Genomic DNA, 27,052 nt, shown 5'->3' with positions numbered 1-27,052 from the left:
TTCCCTCCCCCAAGCCTTTATACTGTCCACCCTCCCTCAAGCCTTTATACTGTCCACCCTCCCTCAACACTTTATACTGTCCACCCTCCCTCAACACTTTATACTGTCCCTTCTCCTTCCCTCAACACTTTATACTGTCCACCCTCCCTCCCTCAAGCCTTTCTACTGTCCCTTCTCCCTCCCTAACACTTTATACTGTCCACCCTCCCTCCCTCAAGCCTTTATACTGTCCACCCTCCATCCCTCAAGCCTTTTACTGTCCACCCTCCCTCCCTCAACCCTTTATACTGTCCACCCTCCCTCAACACTTTATACTGTCCCTTCTCGCTCCCTCAACACTTTATACTGTCCCTTCTCCCTCCCTCAAGCTTTATACTGTCCCTTCTCTCTCCCTCAACACTTCATACTGTCCACCTTCCCTCAACACTTTATACTGTCCCTTCTCCCTCCCTCAACACTTTATACTGTCCACCCTCCCTCCCTCAAGCCTTTATACTTTCCACCCTCCCTCAACACTTTATACTGTCCACCCTCCCTCCCTCAGGCCTTTATACTGTCCCTTCTCCCTCCCTCAAGCCTTTATACTGTCCACCCTCCCTCAACACTTTATACTGTCCATCCTCCCTCCCTCAAGCCTTTATACTGTCCCTTCTCCCTCCGTCAACACTTTATACTGTCCACCCTCCCTCAACACTTTATACTGTCCCTTTTCCCTCCCTCAACACTTTATACTGTCCACCCTCCCTCCCTCAACCCTTTATACTGTCCACCCTCCCTCAACACTTTATACTGTCCCTTCTCCCTCCCTCAACACTTTATACTGTCCCTTCTCCCTCCCTCAAGCTTTATACTGTCCCTTCTCCCTCCCTCAACACTTTATACTGTCCACCCTCCCTCCCTCAAGCCTTTATACTGTCCACCCTCCCTCAAGCCTTTATACTGTCAACCCTCCCTCAACACTTTATACTGTCCACACTCCCTCAACACTTTATACTGTCCTTTCTCCCTCACTCAACACTTTATACTGTCCACCCTCCCTCTCTCAACCCTTTATACTGTCCCGCCTCCCTCAACACTTTATACTGTCCCTTCTCCCTCCCTCAACACTTTATACTGTCCCTTCTCCCTCCCTCAAGCTTTATACTGTCCCTTCTCCCTCCCTCAACACTTTATACTGTCCACCTTCCCTCAACACTTTCTACTGTCCCTTCTCCCTCCCTCAACACTTTATACTGTCCACCCTCCCTCCCTCAAGCCTTTATACTTTCCACCCTCCCTCAACACTTTATACTGTCCACCCTCCCTCCCTCAGGACTTTATACTGTCCCTTCTCCCTCCCTCAAGCCTTTATACTGTCCACCCTCCCTCATCACTTTATACTGTCCATCCTCCCTCCCTCAAGCCTTTATACTGTCCACCCTCCCTCCCTCAAGCCTTTATGCTGTCCACCCTCCCTCAACACTTTATACTATCCACCCTCCCTCTCTAAATCCTTTATACTGTCCACCCTCCCTCCTCAAGCCTTTATACTGTCCCCCTCCCTCCCTCAACACTTTATACTGTCCCCCATCTCCCCCTCCCTCCCTCAACACTTTATACTGTCCCCTCTCCTCCCCTCCCTCCCTCAACACTTTATACTGTCCCCCTCCCTCAACACTGTATACTGTCGCCCATCCCCCTCCCTCCCTCAAAACTTTATACTGTCCCTTCTCCCTCCCTCAACACTTTATACTGTCCACTTTCCCTCCCCCAAGCCTTTATACTGTCCACCCTCCCTCAAGCCTTTATACTGTCCACCCTCCCTCAACACTTTATACTGTCCACCCTCCCTCAACACTTTATACTGTCCCTTCTCCTTCCCTCAACACTTTATACTGTCCACCCTCCCTCCCTCAAGCCTTTCTACTGTCCCTTCTCCCTCCCTAACACTTTATACTGTCCACCCTCCCTCCCTCAAGCCTTTATACTGTCCACCCTCCATCCCTCAAGCCTTTTTACTGTCCACCCTCCCTCCCTCAACCCTTTATACTGTCCACCCTCCCTCAACACTTTATACTGTCCCTTCTCGCTCCCTCAACACTTTATACTGTCCCTTCTCCCTCCCTCAAGCTTTATACTGTCCCTTCTCTCTCCCTCAACACTTCATACTGTCCACCTTCCCTCAACACTTTATACTGTCCCTTCTCCCTCCCTCAACACTTTATACTGTCCACCCTCCCTCCCTCAAGCCTTTATACTTTCCACCCTCCCTCAACACGTTATACTGTCCACCCTCCCTCCCTCAGGCCTTTATACTGTCCCTTCTCCCTCCCTCAAGCCTTTATACTGTCCACCCTCCCTCAACACTTTATACTGTCCATCCTCCCTCCCTCAAGCCTTTATACTGTCCCTTCTCCCTCCGTCAACACTTTATACTGTCCACCCTCCCTCAACACTTTATACTGTCCCTTCTCCCTCCCTCAACACTTTATACTGTCCACCCTCCCTCCCTCAACCCTTTATACTGTCCACCCTCCCTCAACACTTTATACTGTCCCTTCTCCCTCCCTCAACACTTTATACTGTCCCTTCTCCCTCCCTCAAGCTTTATACTGTCCCTTCTCCCTCCCTCAACACTTTATACTTTCCACCTTCCCTCAACACTTTATACTGTCCTTTCTCCCTCCCTAAACACTTTATACTGTCCACCCTCCCTCCCTCAAGCCTTTATACTGTCCACCCTCCCTAAAGCCTTTATACTGTCCCTGCTCCCTCCCTCAACACTTTATACTGTCCACCCTCCCTCCCTCAAGCCTTTATACTGTCCACCCTCCCTCAAGCCTTTATACTCTCCACCCTCCCTCCCTCAACACTTTATACTGTCCACCCTCCCTCCCTCAAGCCTTTATACTTTCCACCCTCCCTCAACACTTTATACTGTCCACCCTCCCTCCCTCAGGCCTTTATACTGTCCCTTCTCACTCCCTCAAGCCTTTATACTGTCCACCCTCCCTCCCTCAAGCCTTTATACTGTCCCTTCTCCCTCCCTCAACACTTTATACTATCCACCCTCCCTCTCTAAACCCTTTATACTGTCCCTCACTCCCTCAACACTTTATACTGTCCCCCATCCCTCCCTCCCTCCCTCAACCCTTTATTCCTCCCTCGACCCTTTATACTGTCCCCCATCCCCCTCCCTCCCTCAACACTTTATACTGTCCCCCATCTCCCCCTCCCTCCCTCAACACTTTATACTGTCCCCTCTCCTCCCTCCCTCCCTCAACACTTTATACTGTCCCCCATCCCCCTCCCTCCCTCAACACTGTATACTGTCCCCCATCCCCCTCCCTCCCTCAACCCTTTATACTATCCCCTCCCTGCCTCAAGCCTTTATACTGTCCCTTCTCCCTCCCTCAACACTTTATACTGTCCACCCTCCCTCCCTCAAGCCTTTATACTGTCCCTTCTCCCTCCCTCAACACTTTATACTGTCCACCCTCCCTCCCTCAAGCCTTTATACTGTCCACCCTCCCTCCCTCAAGCCTTTATACTGTCCACCCTCCCTCCCTCAACCCTTTATACTGTCCACCCTCCCTCAACACTTTATACTGTCCCTTCTCGCTCCCTCAACACTTTATACTGTCCCTTCTCCCTCCCTCAAGCTTTATACTGTCCCTTCTCCCTCCCTCAACACTTTATACTGTCCACCTTCCCTCAACACTTTATACTGTCCCTTCTCCCTCCCTCAACACTTTATACTGTCCACCCTCCCTCCCTCAAGCCTTTGTACTTTCCACCCTCCCTCAACACTTTATACTGTCCCTTCTCCCTCCCTCAAGCCTTTATACTGTCCACCCTCCCTCAACACTTTATACTGTCCATCCTCCCTCCCTCAAGCCTTTATACTGTCCCTTCTCCCTCCCTCAACACTTTATACTGTCCCCCTCCCTCAACACTTTATACTGTCCCTTCTCCCTCCCTCAACACTTTATACTGTCCACCCTCCCTCCCTCAACCCTTTATACTGTCCACCCTCCCTCAACACTTTATACTGTCCCTTCTCCCTCCCTCAACACTTTATACTGTCCCTTCTCCCTCCCTCAAGCTTTATACTGTCCCTTCTCCCTCCCTCAACACTTTATACTGTCCCTTCTCCCTCCCTCAACACTTTATACTCTCCACCCTCCCTCCCTCAAGCCTTTATACTTACCACCCTCCCTCAACACTTTATACTGTCCACCCTCCCTCCCTCAGGCCTTTATACTGTCCCTTCTCCCTCCCTCAAGCCTTTATACTGTCCACCCTCTCTCAACACTTTATACTGTCCATCCTCCCTCCCTCAAGCCTTTATACTGTCCCTTCTCCCTCCCTCAACACTTTATACTATCCACCCTCCCTCTCTAAATCCTTTATACTGTCCACCCTCCCGCAACACTTTATACTGTCCATCCTCCCTCCCTCAAGCCTTTATAATGTCCCCCCTCCCTCCCTCAACACTTTATACTGTCCACCTTCCCTCAACACTTTATACTGTCCCTTCTCCCTCCATCAACACTTTATACTGTCCACCCTCCCTCAACACTTTATACTGTCCCTTCTCCCTCCCTCAACACTTTATACTGTCCCTTCTCCCTCCCTCAAGCCTTTATACTGTCCCTTCTCCCTCCCTCAACACTTTATACTGTCCTCCCTCCCTCAACACTTTATACTGTCCACCCTCCCTCAACACTTTATACCAGTGGTCACCAAACTACGGCCCGCGGGCCGGATACGGCCCGTCAGCACATTTGGCCCGGCCCTCTGAACAATACCAGAGACGCTATCGAATTTTTTTCCTATTTGGCCTCCAGAAAAAAAATCCTAGGCCCGGCCCTGTCAAAGAGAGAACAGAATAATGGCGAAACGGTTAGGTAAGAGAAAAATTTATTCAGAATGCAGGGTATTTAACCTGCAGTGGACAAACAATTTTTTTTTTGTTCAATGCAAAGAAAAGGCTGTTTGTCTCATCTGTCAAGAGACGGTGGCGGTATTCAAAGAATACAATCTTCGCCGACACTATGAATCCCGTCACAAAGACAAGTACGATAGCTTGCAAGGCCAAATACGAGCAGACAAACTCTCAAAGCTAAAAAGTGGACTACTATCTCAGCAGAATACATTTGTACGCCAAGCTCAGCTGAACCAGGCATCCGTTCGGGCCAGCTTTCGGGTTGCTAAACTGATAGCAAGAAGCGGTAAGCCTTTCACTGACGGAGAGTTTGTTAAGAAATGTATGGATGCTGTCGCGGAGGAGGTGTGTCCCGAGAAGAAAGATGCATTTAATGCCGTAAGTCTGTCGGCGAGTACAATCACCAGACGCGATGAAGAAATCGGGAGTAATGTATATGCCCAGCTGCAGCAGAAGACGAAAGAATTTGACTTTTTTCATTAGCACTGGATGAGAGCACGGACGTGCAAGACACAGCGCAACTGCTCATTTTATTCCCAGCCTTCATATCAGTTTGAGTTGGCTGAGTTACAGAACTGTGATGTTCTGAAAGACGCATTCAAGCCCAACAGTCTCATTGACTTCTATGCCGCCCTCCCAAACGACACATATCCAAACATCAAAAAACACGCAATGAAAATGTCCACAGTTTTTGGCAGCACGTATATCTGCGAGAAAACCTTTTCTCGCATGAAACTGCTGAAAACCCCGATGAGATCAAGATTGACAGATGAACATTTGCATCAGTGCTTGAGACTGGCTGTAACTAGAATGGAACCTGATATTCAACTTCTCACCAGCCAGATGCAGGCCCACAGTTCACACTGATGAACATACATAGGTAAGCTCACTTTTCTGACTTGAATGAGTCATTCTGAGCATAAACAAATATAATCATAATAAAATCTACTGGGATAAAATCCATCTTTACAACCATACTGGTAGTGAAATGTATTGTGCTGTGTAGGTGCTGTATCACTTAGTTCAGTTTCTCAACCTGCTTCTTTTGTGGTTTTCACAGGGAAGTTGATGAGAGAGAGCTGCAAACAGCGGTGTCTACAAGCCTACTGGAACCTACAAAAGGATTATAAGGAAGGAACACAAGAACTTTAAGAGACTGCTCATATGTGTCAGAGAGATTCTGCTCTGACAACTGAGCTGAACTTTTATCTGTTAAGATTGTGCATGGCACGACAGAAAGTTAATGTTCCATGGCTTTTTTTTCTATGAAGAACCCAGAGAGAGTTATTTAGTTATTTATTTCCTGTTTTTTCTGTGAAGAACTCAGAGAGGGTTATTTAGTTATTATTTATTTCATTAATAGTGTTATTATTTGTTTCCTGACTTTTTTTCTGTAAAGAACCTGGAAAGGGTTATTTGGTTATGTGTGGCTTTCTGGAAAACAATAAATTTTTTAAGCTCCCCTACGATCGTCACACTTTTTCTGTTACAAACTGACACCGGCCCCCCATCAGAGAAGGGAAAAGTTATGTGGCCCTCACAGGAAAAAGTTTGGGGACCCCTGCTTTATACTGTCCCTTCTCCCTCCCTCAAGCCTTTATACTGTCCCTTCTCCCTCACTCAACACTTTATACTGTCCCTTCTCCCTCACTCAACACTTTATACTGTCCACCCTCCCTCCCTCAAGCCTTTATACTGTCCCTTCTCCCTCCCTCAACACTTTATACTGTCCACCCTCCCTCCCTCAAGCCTTTATACTGTCCACCCTCCCTCAAGCCTTTATACTGTCCACCCTCCCTCCCTCAACACTTTATACTGTCCACCCTCCCTCCCTCAAGCCTTTATACTTTCCACCCTCCCTCCCTCAGGCCTTTATACTGTCCCTTCTCACTCCCTCAAGCCTTTATACTGTCCACCCTCCCTCCCTCAAGCCTTTATACGGTCCCTTCTCCCTCCCTCAACACTTTATACTATCCACCCTCCCTCTCTAAACCCTTTATACTGTCCCTCACTCCCTCAACACTTTATACTGTCCCCCATCCCTCCCTCCCTCCCTCAACCCTTTATACTGTCCCGCATCCCTCCCTCCCTCCCTCAACCCTTTATACTGTCCCCCATCCCCCCATCCCTCCCTCCCTCAACCCTTTATACTGTCCCACATCCCTCCCTCGACCCTTTATACTGTCCCCCATCCCCCTCCCTCCCTCAACACTTTATACTGTCCCCTCTCCTCCGCTCCTCCCTCAACACTTTATACTGTCCCCCATCTCCCCTCCCTCCCTCAACACTTTATACTGTCCCCTCTCCTCCGCTCCCTCCCTCAACACTTTATACTGTCCCCCATCAACACTGTATACTGTCCCCCATCCCCCTCCCTCCCTCAACCCTTTATACTATCCCCTCCCTGCCTCAAGCCTTTATACTGTCCCTTCTCCCTCCCTCAACACTTTATACTGTCCACCCTCCCTCCCTCAAGCCTTTATACTGTCCCTTCTCCCTCACTCAACACTTTTTACTGTCCACCCTCCCTCCCTCAAGCCTTTATACTGTCCCTTCTCCCTCCCTCAACACTTTATACTGTCCACCCTCCCTCCCTCAAGCCTTTATACTGTCCACCCTCCCTCAAGCCTTTATACTGTCCACCCTCCCTCAACACTTTATACTGTCCACCCTCCCTCAACACTTTATACTGTCCCTTCGCCCTCCATCAACACTTTATACTGTCCACCCTCCCTCCCTCAACCCTTTATACTGTCCACCCTCCCTAAACACGTTATACTGTCCCTTCTCCCTCCCTCAACACTTTATACTGTCCCTTCTCCCTCCCTCAAGCTTTATACTGTCCCTTCTCCCTCCCTCAACACTTTATACTGTCCACCTTCCCTCAACACTTTATACTGTCCCTTCTCCCTCCCTCAACACTTTATACTGTCCACCCTCCCTCCCTCAAGCCTTTATACTTTCCACCCTCCCTCAACACTTTATACTGTCCACCCTCCCTCCCTCAGTGGACAGTATAAAGTGTTGAGGTGAGGGACAGTATAAAGGGTTTAGAGAGGGAGGGGTGATAGTATAAAGTGTTGAGGGAGTATATAAAAAAGGGACAGATATAAACTGTGATATAAAAAGGCTTGAGGAGGGAATGGACAGTATATAAAGTGTTGAGTGGGAGGTGAGGAACAGCTATAAAGTGTTGAGGAGGAAGAAAACAGTATAAAAAACCTGAGGAGAGGGTGGACAGTATAAAGTGTTGAGGAGAAGTGGACAGTATATAAAGGCTTTGAGGAGGGAGTGACAGTATAAAGTGTATAAAGTGTTGAGGAGGACAGTAAACAGTATAAAGTGTTAAGTATAAAGTGTTGAGGGAAGAGACAGTATAAAGTGTTGAGGAGGGAAAAGGACAGTATAGGCTTGAACCCTGAGGGATTATAAAGGCCTGACAGGTAGGAAATGAACAGTATAAAGTGTTGAGGAGGGGAAAGGACAGTATAAAGTGTTTAGGAGGAGTGGACATATAAAGGGTGAGAGGGAGGAGAACTGTATAAACTCACAGTATAAAGTGTTGATGGAGGAGAAGGACAGTATAAAGTGTTGAGACTGTCCACCCTGAGGAGTGAGGACAGTATAAAGGGTTTATAAAGGAGTTGAGGAGGGGTGATATAAAGTGTTGAGGAGGGAGAAGTGGACAGTATCGAGGAGGAGGAAACAGTATGAGTGGAGGAGTGGACAATATAAAGGAGGGAGGAGTGAAAAAGGACAGTATAAAGGCCTGAGGACTTTGAAACTGTCACCCTCACTCCCTCAAGGCTTTGAGAGGACTGTCCCTTCTCCCTCCCTCAACAACAGTATAAAGTGTCAACACTTTATACTGAGACAGTATAAAGTGTTGAGGAACCCTCCTCAACAGTATACTGTCCCTTCTCCCTCCCTCAAGTCCCTTCTCCCTCCCTCTATACTGTCCACCTCCTCCCTCAGGTATAACTGTGTTGTCCATCCTCCCTCCCTCAAAGGTGAACACTTTATAAAGGCTTGAGGAGGGAGAAAGGACAGTATAAACTGCCTCCCTTTATAAATACTGTCACCTCCCTCCCTCAAGCCTTTATACTGTCCCTGAGAGGGACTGTCCACCCTCCTCAACACTTTATACTGTCCGAGGGGAGAAAAGGACTTTATATAAAGTGTTGAGGAGGGTGGACAGTATAAACTGTCCCCCTCCCTCCCTCAAGCCTTTATACTGGTGGACTGATAAAGTGTTGAGGAGGGGATACTGACAGTATAAAGGCTTTAGGGACTGTCCCTTCTCCCTCCTCAAGGACTTTAGTATAAAGTGTTTTCTCACTCCCTCAACCTTTATATAAAGTGTTGTCCCTTCCCCCTCCCTCTTTATAACTTTGAGGAGGAGAAGGGACCCTTTATACTCCTCCACCCTTTATACTGTCCACCCTCCCTCCCTCAACACTTTATACTGTCCACCCTCACTCCCTCAAGCCTTTATACTTTCCACCCTCCCTCCCTCAGGCCTTTATACTGTCCCTTCTCACTCCCTCAAGCCTTTATACTGTCCACCCTCCCTCCCTCAAGCCTTTATACTGTCCCTTCTCCCTCCCTCAACACTTTATACTATCACCCCTCCCTATCTAAACCCTTTATACTGTCCCTCACTCCCTCAACACTTTATACTGTCCACCCTCCCTCAACACTTTATACTGTCCCTTCGCCCTCCATCAACACTTTATACTGTCCACCCTCCCTCCCTCAACCCTTTATACTGTCCACCCTCCCTCAACACTTTATACTGTCCCTTCTCCCTCCCTCAAGCTTTATACTGTCCCTTCTCCCTCCCTCAACACTTTATACTGTCCACCCTCCCTCCCTCAGGCCTTTATACTGTCCCTTCTCCCTCCCTCAAGCCTTTATACTGTCCACCCTCCCTCAACACTTTATACTGTCCATCCTCCCTCCCTCAAGCCTTTATACTGTCCCTTCTCCCTCCCTCAACACTTTATACTGTCCCTTCTCCCTCCCTCAACACTTTATACTGTCCACCCTCCCTCCCTCAAGCCTTTATACTTTCCACCCTCTCTAAATCCTTTATACTGTCCACCCTCCCTCAACACTTTATACTGTCCATCCTCCCTCCCTCAAGCCTTTATAGTGTCCCCCCTCCCTCCCTCAACACTTTATACTGTCCACCTTCCCTCAACACTTTATACTGTCCCTTCTCCCTCCCTCAACACTTTATACTGTCCACCCTCCCTCCCTCAACCCTTTATACTGTCCACCCTCCCTCAACACTTTATACTGTCCCTTCTCCCTCCCTCAACACTTTATACTGTCCCTTCTCCCTCCCTCAAGCCTTTATACTGTCCCTTCTCCCTCCCTCAACACTTTATACTGTCCTCCCTCCCTCAACACTTTATACTGTCCACCCTCCCTCAACACTTTATACTGTCCCTTCTCCCTCCCTCAAGCCTTTATACTGTCCCTTCTCCCTCACTCAACACTTTATACTGTCCCTTCTCCCTCACTCAACACTTTATACTGTCCACCCTCCCTCCCTCAAGCCTTTATACTGTCCCTGCTCCCTCCCTCAACACGTTATACTGTCCACCCTCCCTCCCTCAAGCCTTTATACTGTCCACCCTCCCTCAAGCCTTTATACTGTCCACCCTCCCTCCCTCAACACTTTATACTGTCCACCCTCACTCCCTCAAGCCTTTATACTTTCCACCCTCCCTCCCTCAGGCCTTTATACTGTCCCTTCTCACTCCCTCAAGCCTTTATACTGTCCACCCTCCCTCCCTCAAGCCTTTATACTGTCCCTTCTCCCTCCCTCAACACTTTATACTATCACCCCTCCCTCTCTAAACCCTTTATACTGTCCCTCACTCCCTCAACACTTTATACTGTCCACCCTCCCTCAACACTTTATACTGTCCCTTCGCCCTCCATCAACACTTTATACTGTCCACCCTCCCTCCCTCAACCCTTTATACTGTCCACCCTCCCTAAACACTTTATACTGTCCCTTCTCCTCCCTCAACACTTTATACTGTCCCTTCTCCCTCCCTCAAGCTTTATACTGTCCCTTCTCCCTCCCTCAACACTTTATACTGTCCACCTTCCCTCAACACTTTATACTGTCCCTTCTCCCTCCCTCAACACTTTATACTGTCCATCCTCCCTCCCTCAAGCCTTTATACTGTCCCTTCTCCCTCAACACTTTATACTATCCACCCTCCCTCTCTAAATCCTTTATACTGTCCCCCTCCCTCCCTCAACACTTTATACTGTCCCCCATCCCCCCTCAACACTTTATACTGTCCCCTCTCCTCCCCTCCCTCCCTCAACACTTTATACTGTCCCCCCCTCGCTCAACTCTGTATACTGTTGCCCACCCCCCTCCCTCCCTCAACACTTTATACTGTCCCCTCTCCTTCCCTCCCTCCCTCAACCCTTTATACTGTCCCTCTCCTTCCCTCCCTCCCTCAACCCTTTATACTATCCCCTTTCCCTGCCTCAATCCTTTATACTGTCCCTTCTCCCTCCCTCAACACTTTATACTGTCCACCCTCCCTCCCTCAAGCCTTTATACTGTCCCTTCTCCTCCCTCAACACTTTATACTGTCCACCCTCCCTCCCTCAAGCCTTTATACTGTCCCTTCTCCTTCCCTCCCTCCCTCAACCCTTTATACTGTCCACCCTCCCTCCCTCAAGCCTTTATACTGTCCCTTCTCCCTCCCTCAACACTTTATACTGTCCACCCTCCTCAAGCCTTTATACTGTCCACCCTCCCTCAACACTTTATACTGTCCACCCTCCCTCAACACGTTATACTGTCCCTTCTCCCTCCTCAACACTTTATACTGTCCACCCTCCCTCCCTCAAGCCTTTATACTGTCCACCCTCCCTCCCTCAAGCCTTTATAATGTCCCCTCCCTCCCTCAACCCTTTATACTGTCCCTTCTCCCTCCCTCAACACTTTATACTGTCCACCCTCCCTCAAGTCTTTATACTGTCCACCCTCCCTCAACACTTTATACTGTCCACCCTCCCTCAACACTTTATACTGTCCCTTCTCCCTCCCTCAACACTTTATACTGTCCACCTCCCTCCCTCAAGCCTTTATACTGTCCCTTCTCCCTCCCTCAACACTTTATACTGTCCACCCTCCCTCCCTCAACCTTTATACTGTCCACCCTCCCTCCCTCAAGCCTTTATAATGTCCCCTCCTCCCTCAACCCTTTATACTGTCCACCCTCCTCAACACTTTATACTGTCCCTTCTCCCTCCCTCAACACTTTATACTGTCCCTTCTCCCTCCCTCAAGCTTTATACTGTCCCTTCTCCCTCCCTCAACACTTTATACTGTCCACCTTCCCTCAACACTTTATACTGTCCTTCTCCCTCCCTCAACACTTTATACTGTCCACCCTCCCTCCCTCAAGCCTTTATACTTTCCACCCTCCCTCAACACTTTATACTGTCCACCTCAACACTTTATACTCCCTCAAGACTTTATACTGTCCCTTCTCCCTCCCTCAACACTTTATACTGTCCACCCTCCCTCAACACTTTATACTGTCCCTTCTCCCTTCCTCAACACTTTATACTGTCCACCCTCCCTCCCTCAAGCCTTTATAATGTCAACCCTCCCTCCCTCAACCCTTTATACTTTCCACCCTCCCTCAACCTTTATACTGTCCACCCTCCCTCAACACTTTATACTGTCCCTTCTCCCTCCCTCAAGCCTTTATACTGTCCCCCTCCCTCCCTCAACACTTTATACTGTCCCCCCTCCCCCTCCCTCCCTCAACACTTTATACTGTCCCTCCCTCCCTCAACACTTTATACTGCCCCCATCCCCCCTCCCTCCCTCAACACTTTATACTGTCCCTCTCCTTCCCTCCCTCCCTCAACACTTTATACTGTCCCTTCTCCCCTCCCTCCCTCAACCTTTATACTTTCCACCCTCCCTCAACACTTTATACTGTCCACCCTCCCTCCCTCAGGCCTTTATACTGTCCCCTCCCTCCCTCAAGCCTTTATACTGTCCACCCTCCCTCAACACTTTATACTGCCCCCCATCCCCCCTCCCTCCCTCAACACTTTATACTGTCCCCTCTCCTTCCCTCCCTCCCTCAACCCTTTATACTGTCCCTTCTCCTTCCCTCCCTCCCTCAACCCTTTACTGTCCCTTACTTTCCACCCTCCCTCAACACTTTATACTGTCCACCCTCCCTCCCTCAGGCCTTTATACTGTCCCTTCTCCCTCCCTCAACACTTTATACTGTCCACCCTCCCTCCCTCAAGCCTTTATACTGTCCCTTCTCCTTCCCTCCCTCCCTCAACCTTTATACTGTCCACCCTCCCTCCCTCAACCTTTATACTGTCCCTTCTCCCTCCTCAACACTTTATACTGTCCACCCTCCCTCAACCCTTTATACTGTCCACCCTCCTCAACACTTTATACTGTCCACCCTCCCTCAACACGTTATACTGTCCCTTCTCCCTCCCTCAACACTTTATACTGTCCACCCTCCCTCCCTCAAGCCTTTATACTGTCCACCCTCCCTCCCTCAACCTTTATAATGTCAACCTTCTCCCTCCCTCAAGCCTTTATACTGTCCCTTCTCCCTCCCTCAACACTTTATACTGTCCACCCTCCCTCAAGTCTTTATACTGTCCACCCTCCCTCAACACTTTATACTGTCCACCCTCCCTCAACACTTTATACTGTCCCTTCTCCCTCCTCAACACTTTATACTGTCCACCCTCCCTCCCTCAAGCCTTTATACTGTCCCTTCTCCCTCCCTCAACACTTTATACTGTCCACCCTCCCTCCCTCAAGCCTTTATACTGTCCACCCTCCCTCCCTCAAGCCTTTATAATGTCAACCCTCCCTCCCTCAACCCTTTATACTGTCCACCCTCCCTCAACACTTTATACTGTCCCTTCTCCCTCCCTCAACACTTTATACTGTCCCTTCTCCCTCCCTCAAGCTTTATACTGTCCCTTCTCCCTCCCTCAACACTTTATACTGTCCACCTTCCCTCAACACTTTATACTGTCCCTTCTCCCTCCCTCAACACTTTATACTGTCCACCCTCCCTCCCTCAAGCCTTTATACTTTCCACCCTCCCTCAACACTTTATACTGTCCACCCTCCCTCCCTCAAGCCTTTATACTGTCCCTTCTCCCTCCCTCAACACTTTATACGGTCCACCCTCCCTCAACACTTTATACTGTCCCTTCTCCCTTCCTCAACACTTTATACTGTCCACCCTCCCTCCCTCAACCCTTTATACTGTCCACCCTCCCTCAACACTTTATACTGTCCTTCTCCCTCCCTCAACACTTTATACTGTCCCTTCTCCCTCCCTCAACTTTATACTGTCCCTTCTCTCTCCCTCAACACTTTATACTGTCCACCTTCCCTCAACACTTTATACTGTCCCTTCTCCCTCCCTCAACACTTTATACTGTCCACCCTCCCTCCCTCAACCCTTTATACTGTCCTCCCTCCCTCAACACTTTATACTGTCCCTTCTCCCTCCCTCAAGCCTTTATAGTATCCACCATCCCTCAACACTTTATACTGTCCACCCTCCCTCAAGCCTTTATACTGTCCACCCTCCCTCCCTCAACACTTTATACTGTCCACCCTCACTCCCTCAAGCCTTTATACTTTCCCCCTCCCTCCCTCAGGCCTTTATACTGTCCCTTCTCACTCCCTCAAGCCTTTATACTGTCCACCCTCCCTCCCTCAAGCCTTTATACTGTCCTTCTCCCTCCCTCAACACTTTATACTATCACCCTCCTCTCTAAACCCGTTATACTGTCCCTCACTCCCTCAACACTTTATACTGTCCACCCTCCCTCAACACTTTATACTGTCCTTCGCCCTCCATCAACACTTTATACTGTCCACCCTCCCTCCCTCAACCCTTTATACTGTCCACCCTCCCTAAACACTTTATACTGTCCCTTCTCCCTCCCTCAACACTTTATACTGTCCCTTCTCCCTCCCTCAAGCTTTATACTGTCCCTTCTCCCTCCTCAACACTTTATACTGTCCACCTTCCCTCAACACTTTATACTGTCCCTTCTCCCTCCCTCAACACTTTATACTGTCCATCCCTCCCTCCCTCAACCTTTATACTGTCCTTCTCCCTCAACACTTTATACTATCCACCCTCCCTCTCTAAATCCTTTATACTGTCCCCCCTCCCTCCCTCCTCAACACTTTATACTGTCCCCCATCTCCCCCTCAACACTTTATACTGTCCCCCTCCTCCCCTCCCTCCCTCAACACTTTATACTGTCCCCCCTCGCTCAACTCTTTATACTGTTGCCCCCTCCCCCTCCCTCCCTCAACACTTTATACTGTCCCCTCTCCTTCCCCCTCCCTCCCTCAACCCTTTATACTGTCCCTTCTCCTTCCCTCCCTCCCTCAACCCTTTATACTATCCCCTTTCCCTGCCTCAAGCCTTTATACTGTCCCTTCTCCCTCCCTCAACACTTTATACTGTCCACCCTCCCTCCCTCAGGCCTTTATACTGTCCTTCTCCCTCCCTCAACACTTTATACTGTCCACCCTCCCTCCCTCAAGCCTTTATACTGTCCCTTCTCCTTCCCTCCCTCCCTCAACCCTTTATACTGTCCACCCTCCCTCCCTCAAGCCTTTATACTGTCCCTTCTCCCTCCCTCAACACTTTATACTGTCCACCCTCCCTCAAGCCTTTATACTGTCCACCCTCCCTCAACACTTTATACTGTCCACCCTCCTCAACACGTTATACTGTCCCTTCTCCCTCCCTCAACACTTTATACTGTCCACCCTCCCTCCCTCAAGCCTTTATACTGTCCACCCTCCCTCCCTCAAGCCTTTATACTGTCCCTTCTCCCTCCCTCAACACTTTATACTGTCCACCCTCCCTCAAGTCTTTATACTGTCCACCCTCCCTCAACACTTTATACTGTCCACCCTCCCTCAACACTTTATACTGTCCCTTCTCCCTCCCTCAACACTTTATACTGTCCACCCTCCCTCCCTCAAGCCTTTATACTGTCCCTTCTCCCTCCCTCAACACTTTATACTGTCCACCCTCCCTCCCTCAAGCCTTTATACTGTCAACCCTCCCTCCCTCAAGCCTTTATAATGTCAACCCTCCCTCCCTCAACCCTTTATACTGTCCACCCTCCCTCAACACTTTATACTGTCCCTTCTCCCTCCCTCAACACTTTATACTGTCCCTTCTCCCTCCCTCAAGCTTTATACTGTCCCTTCTCCCTCCTCAACACTTTATACTGTCCACCTTCCCTCAACACTTTATACTGTCCCTTCTCCCTCCCTCAACACTTTATACTGTCCACCCTCCCTCCCTCAAGCCTTTATACTTTCCACCCTCCCTCAACACTTTATACTGTCCACCCTCCCTCCCTCAAGCCTTTATACTGTCCCTTCTCCCTCCCTCAACACTTTATACGGTCCACCCTCCCTCAACACTTTATACTGTCCCTTCTCCCTTCCTCAACACTTTATACTGTCCACCCTCCCTCCCTCAACCCTTTATACTGTCCACCCTCCCTCAACACTTTATACTGTCCCTTCTCCCTCCCTCAACACTTTATACTGTCCCTTCTCCCTCCCTCAAGCTTTATACTGTCCCTTCTCTCTCCCTCAACACTTTATACTCTCCACCTTCCCTCAACACTTTATACTGTCCCTTCTCCCTCCCTCAACACTTTATACTGTCCACCCTCCCTCCCTCAACCCTTTATACTGTCCACCCTCCCTCAACACTTTATACTGTCCCTTCTCCCTCCCTCAAGGCCTTTATAGTATCCACCATCCCTCAACACTTTATACTGTCCACCCTCCCTCAAGCCTTTATACTGTCCACCCTCCCTCCCTCAACACTTTATACTGTCCACCCTCACTCCCTCAAGCCTTTATACTTTCCACCCTCCCTCCCTCAGGCCTTTATACTGTCCCTTCTCACTCCCTCAAGCCTTTATACTGTCCACCCTCCCTCCCTCAAGCCTTTATACTGTCCCTTCTCCCTCCCTCAACACTTTATACTATCACCCCTCCCTCTCTAAACCCGTTATACTGTCCCTCACTCCCTCAACACTTTATACTGTCCACCCTCCCTCAACACTTTATACTGTCCCTTCGCCCTCCATCAACACTTTATACTGTCCACCCTCCCTCCCTCAACCCTTTATACTGTCCACCCTCCCTAAACACTTTATACTGTCCCTTCTCCCTCCCTCAACACTTTATACTGTCCCTTCTCCCTCCCTCAAGCTTTATACTGTCCCTTCTCCCTCCCTCAACACTTTATACTGTCCACCTTCCCTCAACACTTTATACTGTCCCTTCTCCCTCCCTCAACACTTTATACTGTCCATCCTCCCTCCCTCAAGCCTTTATACTGTCCCTTCTCCCTCAACACTTTATACTATCCACCCTCCCTCTCTAAATCCTTTATACTGTCCCCCCTCCCTCCCTCAACACTTTATACTGTCCCCCATCTCCCCCTCAACACTTTATACTGTCCCCTCTCCTCCCCTCCCTCCCTCAACACTTTATACTGTCCCCCCCTCGCTCAACTCTGTATACTGTTGCCCACCCCCTCCCTCCCTCAACACTTTATACTGTCCCCTCTCCTTCCCTCCCTCCCTCAACCCTTTATACTGTCCCTTCTCCTTCCCTCCCTCCCTCAACCCTTTATACTATCCCCTTTCCCTGCCTCAAGCCTTTATACTGTCCCTTCTCCCTCCCTCAACACTTTATACTGTCCACCCTCCCTCCCTCAAGCCTTTATACTGTCCCTTCTCCCTCCCTCAACACTTTATACTGTCCACCCTCCCTCCCTCAAGCCTTTATACTGTCCCTTCTCCTTCCCTCCCTCCCTCAACCCTTTATACTGTCCACCCTCCCTCCCTCAAGCCTTTATACTGTCCCTTCTCCCTCCTCAACACTTTATACTGTCCACCCTCCCTCAAGCCTTTATACTGTCCACCCTCCTCAACACTTTATACTGTCCACCCTCCCTCAACACGTTATACTGTCCCTTCTCCCTCCCTCAACACTTTATACTGTCCACCCTCCCTCCCTCAAGCCTTTATACTGTCCACCCTCCCTCCCTCAAGCCTTTATACTGTCCCTTCTCCCTCCCTCAACACTTTATACTGTCCACCCTCCCTCAAGTCTTTATACTGTCCACCCTCCCTCAACACTTTATACTGTCCACCCTCCCTCAACACTTTATACTGTCCCTTCTCCCTCCTCAACACTTTATACTGTCCACCCTCCCTCCCTCAAGCCTTTATACTGTCCCTTCTCCCTCCCTCAACACTTTATACTGTCCACCCTCCCTCCCTCAAGCCTTTATACTGTCCACCCTCCCTCCCTCAAGCCTTTATAATGTCAACCCTCCCTCCCTCAACCCTTTATACTGTCCACCCTCCCTCAACACTTTATACTGTCCCTTCTCCCTCCCTCAACACTTTATACTGTCCCTTCTCCCTCCCTCAAGCTTTATACTGTCCCTTCTCCCTCCTCAACACTTTATACTGTCCACCTTCCCTCAACACTTTATACTGTCCCTTCTCCCTCCCTCAACACTTTATACTGTCCACCCTCCCTCCCTCAAGCCTTTATACTTTCCACCCTCCCTCAACACTTTATACTGTCCACCCTCCCTCCCTCAAGACTTTATACTGTCCCTTCTCCCTCCCTCAACACTTTATACGGTCCACCCTCCCTCAACACTTTATACTGTCCCTTCTCCCTTCCTCAACACTTTATACTGTCCACCCTCCCTCCCTCAACCCTTTATACTGTCCACCCTCCCTCAACACTTTATACTGTCCCTTCTCCCTCCCTCAACACTTTATACTGTCCCTTCTCCCTCCCTCAAGCTTTATACTGTCCCTTCTCTCTCCCTCAACACTTTATACTGTCCACCTTCCCTCAACACTTTATACTGTCCCTTCTCCCTCCCTCAACACTTTATACTGTCCACCCTCCCTCCCTCGAGCCTTTATACTTTCCACCCTCCCTCAAGCCTTTATACTGTCCACCCTCCCTCAACACTTTATACTGTCCATCCTCCCTCCCTCAAGCCTTTATACTGTCCCCCTCCCTCCCTCAACACTTTATACTGTCCCCCATCTCCCCCTCCCTCCCTCAACACTTTATACTGTCCCCTCTCCTCCCCTCCCTCCCTCAACACTTTATACTGCCCCCATCCCCCCCCCTCCCTCCCTCAACACTTTATACTGTCCCCTCTCCTTCCCTCCCTCCCTCAACCCTTTATACTGTCCCTTCTCCTTCCCTCCCTCCCTCAACCCTTTATACTTTCCACCCTCCCTCAACACTTTATACTGTCCACCCTCCCTCCCTCAGGCCTTTATACTGTCCCTTCTCCCTCCCTCAAGCCTTTATACTGTCCACCCTCCCTCAACACTTTATACTGCCCCCCCATCCCCCTCCCTCCCTCAACACTTTATACTGTCCCCTCTCCTTCCTCCCTCCCTCAACCCTTTATACTGTCCCTTCTCCTTCCCTCCCTCCCTCAACCCTTTATACTTTCCACCCTCCCTCAACACTTTATACTGTCCACCCTCCCTCCCTCAGGCCTTTATACTGTCCCTTCTCCCTCCCTCAACACTTTATACTGTCCACCCTCCCTCCCTCAAGCCTTTATACTGTCCCTTCTCCTTCCCTCCCTCCCTCAACCCTTTATACTGTCCACCCTCCCTCCCTCAAGCCTTTATACTGTCCCTTCTCCCTCCCTCAACACTTTATACTGTCCACCCTCCCTCAAGCCTTTATACTGTCCACCCTCCCTCAACACTTTATACTGTCCACCCTCCCTCAACACGTTATACTGTCCCTTCTCCCTCCCTCAACACTTTATACTGTCCACCCTCCCTCCCTCAAGCCTTTATACTGTCCACCCTCCCTCCCTCAAGCCTTTATAATGTCAACCCTCCCTCCCTCAACCCTTTATACTGTCCCTTCTCCCTCCCTCAACACTTTATACTGTCCACCCTCCCTCAAGTCTTTATACTGTCCACCCTCCCTCAACACTTTATACTGTCCACCCTCCCTCAACACTTTATACTGTCCCTTCTCCCTCCCTCAACACTTTATACTGTCCACCCTCCCTCCCTCAAGCCTTTATACTGTCCCTTCTCCCTCCCTCAACACTTTATACTGTCCACCCTCCCTCCCTCAAGCCTTTATACTGTCCACCCTCCCTCCCTCAAGCCTTTATAATGTCAAACTCCCTCCCTCAACCCTTTATACTGTCCACCCTCCCTCAACACTTTATACTGTCCCTTCTCCCTCCTCAACACTTTATACTGTCCCTTCTCCCTCCCTCAAGCTTTATACTGTCCCTTCTCCCTCCCTCAACACTTTATACTGTCCACCTTCCCTCAACACTTTATACTGTCCCTTCTCCCTCCCTCAACACTTTATACTGTCCACCCTCCCTCCTCAAGCCTTTATACTTTCCACCCTCCCTCAACACTTTATACTGTCCACCCTCCCTCCCTCAAGCCTTTATACTGTCCCTTCTCCCTCCCTCAACACTTTATACGGTCCACCCTCCTCAACACTTTATACTGTCCCTTCTCCCTTCCTCAACACTTTATACTGTCCACCCTCCCTCCCTCAACCCTTTATACTGTCCACCCTCCTCAACACTTTATACTGTCCCTTCTCCCTCCCTCAACACTTTATACTGTCCCTTCTCCCTCCCTCAAGCTTTATACTGTCCCTTCTCTCTCCCTCAACACTTTATACTCTCCACCTTCCTCAACACTTTATACTGTCCCTTCTCCCTCCCTCAACACTTTATACTGTCCACCCTCCCTCCCTCGAGCCTTTATACTTTCCACCCTCCCTCAAGCCTTTATACTGTCCACCCTCCCTCAACACTTTATACTGTCCATCCTCCCTCCCTCAAGCCTTTATACTGTCCCCCTCCCTCCCTCAACACTTTATACTGTCCCCCATCTCCCCCTCCCTCCCTCAACACTTTATACTGTCCCCTCTCCTCCCCTCCCTCCCTCAACACTTTATACTGCCCCCCATCCCCCCTCCCTCCCTCAACACTTTATACTGTCCCCTCTCCTTCCCTCCCTCCCTCAACCCTTTATACTGTCCCTTCTCCTTCCCTCCCTCCCTCAACCCTTTATACTTTCCACCCTCCCTCAACACTTTATACTGTCCACCCTCCCTCCCTCAGGCCTTTATACTGTCCCTTCTCCCTCCCTCAAGCCTTTATACTGTCCACCCTCCCTCAACACTTTATACTGTCCATCCTCCCTCCCTCAAGCCTTTATACTGTCCCTTCTCCCTCCCTCAACACTTTATACTATCCACCCTCCCTCTCTAAATCCTTTTTACTGTCCCTCACTCCTCAAACCATTATACTGTCCCCCATCCCTCCCTCCCTCCCTCCCTCCCTCCCTCCCTCCCTCCCTCCCTCCCTCCCTCCCTCCCTCCCTCCCTCCCTCCCTCCCTCCCTCAACCCTTTATACTATCCCCCATCCCTCCCTCCCTCCCTCAACCCTTTATACTGTCCCTTCTCCCTGCCTCCCTCAACCCTTTAAATTGTCCCCCATCCCTCCCTCCCTCCCTCAACCCTTTATACCTTCCCCCATCCCTCCTCAACCCTTTATACTGTCCCCCATCCCCCTCCCTCCCTCAACACTTTTTACTGTCCCCCATCTCCCCTCCCTCCCTTAACACTTTATACTGTCCCCCATCCCCCTCCCTCCCTCAACACTGTATACTGTCCCCCATCCCCCTCCCTCCCTCCCTCAACACTTTATACTGTCCACCCTCCCTCAAGCCTTTATACTGTCCCTTCTCCCTCCCTCAACACTTTATACTGTCCACCCTCCCTCCCTCAAGCCTTTATACTGTCCACCCTCCCTCCCTCAACCCTTTATACTGTCCACCCTCCCTCAACACTTTATACTGTCCCTTCTCCCTCCCTCAACACTTTATACTGTACCTTCTCCCTCCCTCAAGCTTTATACTGTCCCTTCTCCCTCCCTCAACACTTTATACTGTCCACCTTCCCTCAACACTTTATACTGTCCCTTCTCCCTCCCTCAACACTTTATACTGTCCACCCTCCCTCCCTCAAGCCTTTATACTGTCCCTTCTCCCTCCCTCAACACTTTATACTGTCCACCCTCCCTCCCTCAAGCCTTTATACTCTCCACCCTCCCTCCCTCAACACTTTATACTGTCCACCTTCCCTCAACACTTTATACTGTCCCTTCTCCCTCCCTCAACACTTTATACTGTCCACCCTCCCTCCCTCAAGCCTTTATACTGTCCCCTCTCCCTCCCTCAACACTTTATACTGTCCACCCTCCCTCCCTCAAGCCTTTATACTGTCCACCCTCCCTCAACCCTTTATACTGTCCACCCTCCCTCAACACTTTATACTGTCCCTTCTCCCTCCCTCAAGCTTTATACTGTCCCTTCTCCCTCCCTCAACACTTTATACTGTCCACCTTCCCTCAACACTTTATACTGTCCCTTCTCCCTCCCTCAACACTTTATACTGTCCACCCTCCCTCCCTCAAGCCTTTTTACTTTACACCCTCCCTCAACACTTTATACTGTCCACCCTCCCTCCCTCAGGCCTTTATACTGTCCCTTCTCCCTCCCTCAAGCCTTTATACTGTCCACCCTCCCTCAACACTTTATACTGTCCATCCTCCCTCCCTCAAGCCTTTATACTGTCCCCCATCCCCCCTCCCTCCCTCAACACTTTTTACTGTCCCCCATCCCCCTCCCTCCCTCAACACTTTATACTGTCCCCCATCCCCCTCCCTCCCTCAACACTTTATACTGTCCCCCATCTTCCCCTCCCTCCCATAACACTTTATACTGTCCCCCATCCCCCTCCCTCCCTCAATACTGTATACTGTCCCCCATCCCCCTCCCTCCCTCAACACTTTATACTGTCCCCTCTCCTTCCCTCCCTCCTCAACACTTTATACTGTCCCCCATCCCCCCTCAACACTTTATACTGTCCCCCATCCCCCTCCCTCTCTCCCTCAACACTGTATACTGTCCCCCATCCCCCCTCCCTCCCTCAACACTTTATACTGTCCCCCATCCTTCCCTCAACACTTTATACTGTCCCCCTCCCTCCCTCAACACTTTATACTGTCCCCCATCCCCCTCCCTCCCTCAACACTTTATACTGTCCCCCATCTCCCCTCCCTCCCTCAACACTTTATACTGTCCCCCATCCCCCCTCCATCCCTCAACACTGTATACTGTCCCCATCCCCCCTCCCTCCCTCAACACTTTATACTGTCCCCCTCCCTATCTCAACCTTATGTGTGTATGTGATCCGTACAGGAATTTAACCCATGACCTTAGCATTGATAATCCTACACTTTTACCAGTTTAGCCACATAGGCAGTCATAGTTTTGTACCACTAGATGCTGTCAGATGTTTAACAGTCTCTCTCTCTCTGCGTTCTCTCCACAGGTGACGTACCTGGGCAAGGTGACCATCTCAGGGACCCAGTTCCTGTCGGGCTGCACAGAGTCGGCAGTGGTGGGCCTGTGGAACCGCCGTGCGCTGGCCCAGGAAGAGCACCTCCCTGCCAACTCCCTCCTGGAGATCCGCCCCTTCCAGGTGCGCCTGCACCACCTGGACGGGCGCGGTGAGGCCTCGGTCACCATGGACACGTACCAGGTGGCACGCATCGCCTACTGTACGGCGGACCACTGCACGAGCCCCAATGTGTTCGCCTGGATCTACCGGGAGATCAACGACGACCTGACCTTCCAGATGGACTGCCACGCCGTGGAGTGTGAGAGCAAGCTGGAGGCCAAGAAGCTGGCCCACTCCATGATGGAAGCCTTCCGCAAGACCTTCCACAGTATGCGCAGCGATGGACGCATCCACAAGAGCGGCTCCTCGGACGAGTTCGCCACTGATGACTCCGCTCCAGATGACTCCACCCCCGAGGAGGACGGCTGAGCACCAGGGTTGCCGCCCCCCTCCCCCGGTCGCAAGCCGTGAGGGGAGGTGCACAGGTGCAGCCGGAGCACTCTTTCTACTCTCTGTCTCTCTTACTCTACTCTGGTTTAAGGAAAAAACTCAAATTGACTGACGCACAGACCGCAAACGCCGACTAAAGAATGACGAGGACGTAGTTTTAAAAAGGGAAAAATAGGAGGACAAAGGAACCACAAGAGATGAAACATATGGGGAAGCCAAACTAAACTAGCACTGCCTCTTTGGATAAATAGATCCTCAAACATCTGGATAGCCATTGAAGCGCATGATCTGCCCATTAGAGATGAGTGAATAATGGTTATAAGACATTCCCAATCGACGCTGCTGTCTGTCCGTCCGTCTGTCTGTCTGCAATGTGCAGAGAGACTCTGCCTCTTTACCCCGCCGCGCGCCCCTTACTCACCCCTTCCCGCCCAATCAAAAGCCCAGATCACGTCCTAAGAATCCCAGATCACTGCCTCATGTTCTGACTTTAAAACAACAGCACTATGGAGTTACGAGTTATGCCTGTAGCACTGTTAAATGTGGGATATAAAGAGAAAGCCTTGACTCTAATATATGTGTGGAAGGTTGCCGGGAGGGGGGAGGTCTTGACATATTTATTAGGCCACAAGAGCGTCATCTCTTATCGATCACATTTTGATTCCTTTTTTGGAAGCATACCAAAAGTGAGTCTTTTAGCTGTGTCTTGTCTGTTGATTTTGTGCCTCACTTCTAACATACCAAGGCTGGTCTCTGTCCCGCAATCCCAAACGTGCATGTGTGTGTGTGCGTGTGTGTGTGTGTGTAGTCGTGCATGTGTGTGTGTGTGATCTAAGAAAAAGGATTGTCAGGAGAGAGAGCATGACCGATAATGGGCTAGTAATCCAACTAGAAGTGTAAAACCTGTCACAGCCTTTGTGGCATCCATTTTGGGAAGCTCCGCAGGGCTTTTTAAATTTAAACAAGAATGTGACCATTTGACACATTTTTTTGTTTTGTTTTGTATGAAAAGGGAAAGTAAATGTGACAGTCACAGAAACCGATGTTCTAGGACCCCAAAAATAGCCATCCATAAAGAATACCTGAAGCCTCTTGGCCTGTGCTGAATGTATTATAGGTATGTTGTGCTGCAAGCTCCTTACACCTTTTAGTTACTTTGTTGTTTTAGTACATTTCTTCTACATAGTTTTATCTGGATTAGGTGCAGTTGGCTAGGGCAGTTTTCTGTACAGACACCTTAAGGGAACAATTATGTCTCGTGGGCTCGATGCGTGTGGAGTCCCTGGGCTGTCGAAGGGTACGAGCGACCATTCTGGGGCAACTGGAAGCCTCCACGACACAAGAGCTCCACCCCTCCCACCCCCTTTTCTAACAAGACTCTTTTGAATGGACTGGTACTCACAGTGGGTGGGTCATGTATTTTTTCTGTTGTGACTGAAGCAGATTTTATTAAGATGGCTCTGGTCAGTACGTACATATATAAATATATACATTGTATTTGAAACTCATTCAATAAGCTTATGTAAATACAACAAAAAAATATCTGTTTCCAAATATTACAGCATTAAATGTTGATAGCTATTTTAAATAAACAACGGGAACATCAAAGACAGCACCAATGTTTTAAAGTAAATTGTGAATATGTATGAGTTCCATAGAACTGGCTGTTGAGAGGGTGTGTGAGCCCGGGACACAGGGCTTGAAATGCCAGGATGACAGGAGGAGGGAATGTTTATAAAGCTGTAGATTACTGTGTCATGTCTTGTCTGAAGGCTCAGACGTGCTTTAAATGTCTGGAAATGTTACCATAAGTGTTTTCTATACAGAATTTGCAAAGATAAAGAAGGCATCACATATAAACTATTTACCAAGACTGACTGAATTTGATGAAGTCTCTTTTTGTTACAAAAACTTTCATGTTGATTCAGGTTGGCTGTGATGCTTTGCCTCCATATCAAATGTTTCTCAACAGTACTAGGAATCGTACATGGGTGAATTTCAAGGGCTGTTTATGTATTAGGTTTGTGTACACATACAGTATTACAGCCAGAGGTTTGACCCAGTCCTAGCAATAATTGTATTTGTCTCCATTTCTTACGCAAAGCTCTTCTCAACCACAAGCCATGTGTGGCAGCCATTTTGGTGCCCACATCAGTCTCAAGCTATTCCCATAACTCGGGTGCTTTTTAAAAAAAAAAATTAAAATTTTACTAGGCAAGTCAGTTAAGAACAAATTCTTATTTTCAATGACGGCCTAGGAACAGTGGGTTAACTGCCTGTTCAGGGGCAGAACGACAGATTTGTACCATGTCAGCTCGGGGATTCGAACTTGCAACCTTTCGGTTACTAGTCCAACGCTCTAACCACTAGGCTACCCTGTCGCTTATACCGTTGGCTATCATCACAGAGCTTCTAAACCCAGAGGTGCAACATCGCAAGAGAGAAGTGAAAAAGTAATTGAGAGAAGTGAAAAACTATTTCTTAGTTGTTCATTTTCTCGAAATCTGAAGGCACAACCTTGTGAAAGTGACAAACTGACACATTTTAATTTTCGTCAAAAACAAATTGGTATTGAAGGAGTGCCTTTTATTTGACGGTCTGCACCTACGTAGTTCGGCATGAGACGACCGTTAGACCCGATGACGTGTTTCTGCCCAACATCGCCATGACATCACCTACAAGCATGATGAGGGATTTCTATTGGAGAAGCAGTTTCTGTGCCTATCTTCATACTGTACTGTCTTTGCTATCATTTTGCTGCTCAGAAACTGCAGAGAATCGAGAGCAAAATGGATGCTGGAAACAGTGTATATGACTGCTGAATGGGAGCACTGCCTCCTTCTGGAAGGTAGAGGAACACCTTCCTCACTTTCCCAGTCAGATAAAAGAGCGTACAGTAACACACATTAAGAATATATTTGGATAACTTGTGTTATGAGTTCATTATATACAATGGGGCAAAAAAGTATTTAGTCAGCCACCAATTGTGCAAGTTCTCCCACTTAAAAAGATGAGAGAGGCCTGTAATTTTCATCATAGGTACACTTCAACGATGACA

At 49.3% G+C, this 27,052-nt stretch overlaps 1 protein-coding gene across 1 annotated transcript in view; it reads left to right on the top strand.

Annotated features, from left to right (window-relative positions):
* The window catches only part of LOC135573977 (PTB-containing, cubilin and LRP1-interacting protein-like), a 67,007-nt gene extending 41,136 nt beyond the window's left edge, over positions 1-25,871 (top strand). The window contains exon 3 of the mRNA XM_065024547.1: positions 23,476-25,871. Coding sequence (XP_064880619.1) covers positions 23,476-23,973 — 498 coding nt within the window. The 3' untranslated portion in view covers positions 23,974-25,871. The remainder of the gene's footprint in view (positions 1-23,475) is intronic.
* Positions 25,872-27,052: the final 1,181 nt, after the last annotated feature.

Source organism: Oncorhynchus nerka, linkage group LG11 (genome assembly GCF_034236695.1).
Source record: "Oncorhynchus nerka isolate Pitt River linkage group LG11, Oner_Uvic_2.0, whole genome shotgun sequence".
Lineage (NCBI taxonomy): Eukaryota > Metazoa > Chordata > Actinopteri > Salmoniformes > Salmonidae > Oncorhynchus > Oncorhynchus nerka.
The sequence above is the reverse complement of the archived record's forward strand: the minus strand, read 5'-3'. Positions and strand labels throughout refer to the sequence as shown.